The following is a 6,000-nucleotide window of genomic DNA, read 5'->3' on the forward strand; positions in this document are numbered from 1 at the left end:
AAACAGCTGCATTGGGATTGGGATCCTGTGAATGCAATGCAAATCTTGTGGGACCAGGTCGTTTTACCTTTATTTCGGGGGTTGGAGTGGACAGTCAAAAAAATACAGCATAGGTCCCGCCATCCCGCAATTTGGCACATAACAAGAATGACGAAGTTACAATAACACTAAGCTTGTTGTATTATATGGTGTTTGGTCATACACCAATTACATTAGTTGCCCACCACAGCATCATGCACCCACTCTATTGTTTTGCTTTTGTATAGAAATACAAATAATTTAGTTCAGCTAGAAATGTAGCCAGATGTGGAAAAAAAGGGGTCATACCTGTATGAATCTTTTTTTTTTTCTTCTTTTTTTTTTAAGATCTCTATTTTAAGTATTTGGTGTAACAGAATATGTTGATTTATTACTATTTTTTTTTTTTATTATTGTCCTCTATGCCCCGCATCTCCCAAATGCGTCGTTTTCTACAAAGTCCCTCCTTCTGACAAGCACATCTGCTCTGATTGGCCAACTGACACAGTGCATTGTGGCTGATCAGTCATTAACATGGCCGCCACAGGGAAGCCTTGCTTTCTTGATCCCTCATGCCCAGTATCACCATTCCCTATCCTCCACAAACAAAATAAGTAAAAAATAAAAAAAAGCAACTTTTTCCAAATAAAATAAAGCATTTGCTAATTACCTTTATTTAAAAAAAAGGAAAACATGTTCAATAAAACACATATAGTTTAGCACACTATACCCTCCACAAACAGCTATGAAAGGTAAAAATGCTGTAAAATCCATGTAATCATTTTACATTTAGGTACTGTTTCTTACAGAAACCCCCTCTGAAGTAACAAAGGAGGAAAAATATATAGCATCTTATAGCATTACATTTTTCTAAATTGAGGGGACGAGCTGCAAATCAAAATCGAGCTACAAACCTGTCCATACAGAGTACACTGTTGTGAAATCTGAGAGTACAGACTACTAAATTGAGAGCTCAAATTACATTTAAATGAGGGAAGTGTTTACAAAATCACAATAAACAGAGCACCGGCTGCAAAACCGTAGACACCAGATTATTAGAAATCATTATCCTACTGTACATGACCCTTGGGGGACTCCATACTTTCTCATGCTGCAGTAAATAGAATTCACAAACGGGAATTATGTGAATTATCTCTGTAAGTACATGGAATCACCTAGTTCTTATAGCAGGGCTCATTGTAATGCAGTGTTACAACATGCCCTACATATACTGTTGAAATTAAGGAAAATTTGTTGGTACTGGTACTGTTTTTTTTTTTTTTCTTTTTGTGAAAGTTTTTTAACTTTAAAGGAGCACAACATGTAGTTTAATATACAGTAGGCTATGCATTTGTAAATATTTCATGGCAGAAAGACACAAGCCACAAGCTAAAGGTGGATCTTTGTACAATTATACTAAAAGACCTTTAAAAATGTAATGTAGTAGATTGCGTGCAACAAGTTTATCAGCAGATTTTTGATCATGTTAATAATTTAGAGGCCTTAGAAATTTGCGTATAGAATATGATACAGTAGGCTTTATAGTTTAAAGGTTTGGTTTTTTGACTTCTTTTTGCTTTATTGAGAGCAGCACTGAAGGTTGCATGGACTCCACAAGATCTGATGAGCCATTATTCAATTGGCTTCAACAGACGCAACAAAATTTAGCTGACCTTAATGTATCAATTGTTGCTCTTAGACAGCAGTTACATTAAAAAGAGGTTTTGTATCTAAGATGTTTCTCTTGTAAAAAAAAAATAATAAAATAATAATGACAATAGTGTATCTTTTAAAAATGCTTGTTCTTGATGTTTCAAAACATGCTCAGGTTTAAGAGAAGTCTGAGATGTCAATACGAACTCAAACATTTTTCATTCAACACTCATTCTTTCATTCTTTCACTCATTCAATACATTTAGTTTATCACTCTGTATGGCAACACATTAGTTTCAATTGTTATTTGAGACAAAGATGATCCCTTTAGAGATATGAAAGAGCAACCTCTGAGAAAAAAAACAAATGTTTTCCACAGACTCTTTTTAACTTCCTGTAAGCTTCTACACAACAGCATCAAACACACATACAGGACACAAGCACTTTCACAGAAACACTTGTAAACACACAGACAGAAGTAATGCGCACCATCAACACACACTCACCGTCAGGATGGACATGCAGCCAAGACACAAGAATCAAAATCTGATGAGCATCTGCATGTGTGTGTAAATGTTTGTGTGTGTCAGTGCATGCAGATTCCAGTTTCTTCTGTGAGACGGCAAGAAGTCAAAGAGAGAAAAAAAAAAGCTGAGAGAAATCTAGTGGTCAAATGGGCGTCACCCTCTTCACATAAACACATCATGAGTGAAAGGAAAGAGAGAGAGAGAGAGAGAGAGAGAGAGAGAGAGAGTGTGTGAGTGTGTGTGTGTCAAAGTGTCTTTCACAAACACACTATTAAGCACTGATCACTCACCCCAGCCTCACTCAAGACATCATGCCACTTGGCTGGACTTCCATGTATGACTGAATACACAATCATTAACGTCCACTATACACACAGAGAGAGAGAGAGAGAGAGAGAGAGAGAGAGAGAGAGAGAGAGAGAGAGAGAGGCCTATCTGTTCTGCTTGTGCTGCTCAAAATGGCCCAAAAAGGAGACACTCAAGAATAGTAAACAAGAGCAAACATATTTGAATGCAACTAAAAAATTACAACTATGAAGTCAGATATATACAGTAAGCCAATTGTTCATCTTATTTTTTCTCTCAAACACAAAAGGGGATCTATCTATCTATCTATCTATCTATCTATCTATCTATCTATCTATCTATCTATCTATCTATCTATCTGTCTAGATTTCCTCCCTCCCCATCCCCCTTTTCTCTCTATGAAACGCCTCTATGTTAAACAAGCAGCTCTTACATCTAATTTGTCATTGTGTCTCTGTGTGTCCTATTGCAACGTACACATCACGCCATATTTGACCTCACTGACATTAATTAAATGTGTCTTATCATTGACGTGAAACCTGACATGACATGTCTTGGCACGGCATATCTGAATTTGCGCAAGCAATGACGGAAGATTTTCAGGAACTTAAATATGGTTTATTACTCACACAACAGCTACTGAATGGTTTCAAATATAGCACACCGGTCATATGGACTATTTTTATAGTTCTGTCTTTGTATGGAAAAGAGCAGTATGAACACTTAATTTCTCCTTTTGTGTTTCACAGAATATATCAAAACGGGTTTGGATTGACACAAAGGTGCATAAATAATGACAGAATTTATGGGTAAATTATCTGAACTATTCAACTGTAAAAAGTAATACTTCTGATATTTGAATTTCAGCTTTTTTTTAAAACAAAACTTCTTGTCAAAACAACTATTTCAGAAAGTGTTCAAAACTAACAAGTTGAGAAATTGTCTTCAGGTATGTGCACATCAGAAACTTCCTGAAAGGACATTTCCTCTGCAGACATACATGTCTGTCTCATACAGTTGTGGTTTACCTCGCCTCTGTGAGCTTTGTTGGAAATGTCACTCATATCAACCTCATGAAGCAATCTGTCGTCGCGCAAGTCACCTCTCTCTCTGTGTATGTTTTGCTCTATGTGAAAATGAGTACAAGAAACTTTATTTAACAATTTACCACTTGCTTATCTCAGCAAGCCCCATTTATTACCAATAAAACACACACACACACACACTTAAACAGGCATACATAAAATATGACCATGGTAAACATTTAATATGTAGTGTTCATCACTCATCATAAACGTCATTGCTTATTTTAAAAAATATATTGCTTCCTAAAAAAGGAAATAAATCCAAAACAATATCCACAAAATATTAAATATTATAATAATATAATATATTGTAAAATATAAAGTTGTTGTTTTTTTAAGTAAAAAAAAAATTATAAAAAAAAAAAGTAAACTTTACTGAAATCTGTTGTGATATTAAATGAAACTGCAACATAAATGTCAGCTCCACATTTATTAAAAAAAAACCTGATAAAACAGCAAGGTAAACCATGCAGCTTTAGAAACATTTATTCCCGGACACACACACTCATGCACACAAACTGTGTTAAATCAGGAGTAAAAGCTCCGTTTTGATCCCATTAGCAGTAAAGCAGGTGTACCTTGAATACAGGCATCTGGCCGCTGTGAACGTGTCTCTTTCACATGTGCTGATTCTGAATCCTGTCCAGTAGACGTCTTCTTCTGTACTTTTGCCTAGAAATGTACTGTATGTTTCCTTTTTGCGTCTGTTTTGTTCAAGTCTACCTTTTTCCTTACCTCTCTCTCTGTGGATTGTTCTCACTCTGTCCACGGTTTCATTGCGAGTACCACTACATTTGCTGCAGAGTCTGTGTGTATGTGTGTGTGTGTGTGTATGTGTGTGTGTGTTAGCAGCTGCTCTGAGGCGCGACTGTGCTGCTGAACAAAATGACTGGAGAGAGAGAGAGAGTGAGAGAGGGAGAAAGAAAACGAGAGGAGCACTGCCCATGTCCTGTCTCTCTCTTTCTCTCTCTCTCCAGAGACAGGCCGCTGTCCCGCTCTGCTTGCTGTTATTTTTAGAAGCAGCCTAGACGTGAATCAAAAGCTCGCAAAAGAAACGGGCACATGTCATACATACTGTACGCCAGCAGATCAGGGGATCTGTATCTCACACACACAAACACAAACAATCCCCGCTCAGCCATTTGTGCAAATTTCGTCAGTCCTGGTGCAGAGAAACTGCAAGATGCTTGATTTTTGTGAGGTCATTACTGAGGAAATATGATCATTGTGTTCTCATATTACACTACAGAAAACTCAATATATCAGCTATTATAATTTAGACTCAGCGATAATGGCCAAAGATAAAGCCGCCTGACCTGTAGATACATGATAGATCCTAAACAAATACAATCAATCAAGGTCATGTGAAACCTTTAACCCTTCAGCTCTTCAACAATCAGTTTAATTAGAGATGTCACATTTATCACACACACAGTTAAAACCACCCTGAAATAGCAGTTGCAATGCTAATGGATGATGCACAATGTCTATTTTTAATAAGCTGAGTGCATATTGTCTAAATTGCAGTACATGAATTAAACTGCATCAGCCTGTATGATATACATATTAATGCAAACTGAATATAAATCAGATTACATTTGCACATCAGTGTCATTAAAGACTCATAAACCCTATGCTGAAATCTGTTCATCAGAAAGCAATAAATGAGATCTGTCTCAAGACCTATTTAATTACCATGAAACATATATGTCATACAGGACTTTACATAACATTAAAGTAATGAATAGTTATAGATTGTCCTCTTTTTAAAGACAACCAAACAAGATCCATCAAAAACTATTCCTGTTTAAAGCTTGACAAGAGAATTGATGAAGTGAAATTAAATAAATGTGGGCAATTATAAAGACTGAAAGCGAATTCATATTTATAATAAAGAGACAACAAGACAGAATACATCTTGATTTTTTACCTAAAAATAAAAAGTATGTCATCATTAGTAAGACTTTAAAGTGGAAGTGAAGCTGTCAGTCAAGTATATATATATATATATATATATATATATATATATATATATATATATATATATATATATATATATATATATATATATATATATAATTAACTTTTTATTGAAGTGGAAATCATGTGGAAAGTAGAAGTGGAAGTGGAAAACTTGACTGACTGCTTCACTTTAATTATTATTTGAAACACATACAATAATATAAATATTATAAATTATAAATATTATATTTTTCAAATAAACCTGAAAGATTTCTGTCCATCTATTGTAAGTCCATTCCACCAAAATTCTCAAGTTCAAAATGTTTACTGTAAAGGTAATCTAGATAAATAAAGCAGTTTAATCCAAGTCTTCTGAAGAGACACAATCGCACAATGATAAACATATTTTATTTAGGCTTTCATTTACACAATATTGATTAATGAACTAT

At 35.0% G+C, this 6,000-nt stretch overlaps 1 protein-coding gene across 2 annotated transcripts in view; it reads right to left on the minus strand.

Annotated features, from left to right (window-relative positions):
* LOC127989788 (regulator of G-protein signaling 3) overlaps positions 1-4,365 on the minus strand; it is a 63,829-nt gene extending 59,464 nt beyond the window's left edge. Inside the window, exon 1 of one of the 2 annotated variants that reach the window (XM_052591449.1) lies at positions 4,168-4,365. In XM_052591449.1, the coding sequence (XP_052447409.1) occupies positions 4,168-4,182 (15 nt within the window). In that variant the 5' untranslated portion in view covers positions 4,183-4,365. Of the gene's footprint in view, positions 1-2,177; positions 2,302-4,167 lie in introns of those variants that run through there. The other variant, XM_052591450.1, reaches the window with a different exon arrangement.
* Positions 4,366-6,000: the final 1,635 nt, after the last annotated feature.

The sequence above is a fragment of the Carassius gibelio genome, chromosome A5 (assembly GCF_023724105.1).
Source record: "Carassius gibelio isolate Cgi1373 ecotype wild population from Czech Republic chromosome A5, carGib1.2-hapl.c, whole genome shotgun sequence".
Taxonomy (NCBI): Eukaryota; Metazoa; Chordata; class Actinopteri; order Cypriniformes; family Cyprinidae; genus Carassius; species Carassius gibelio.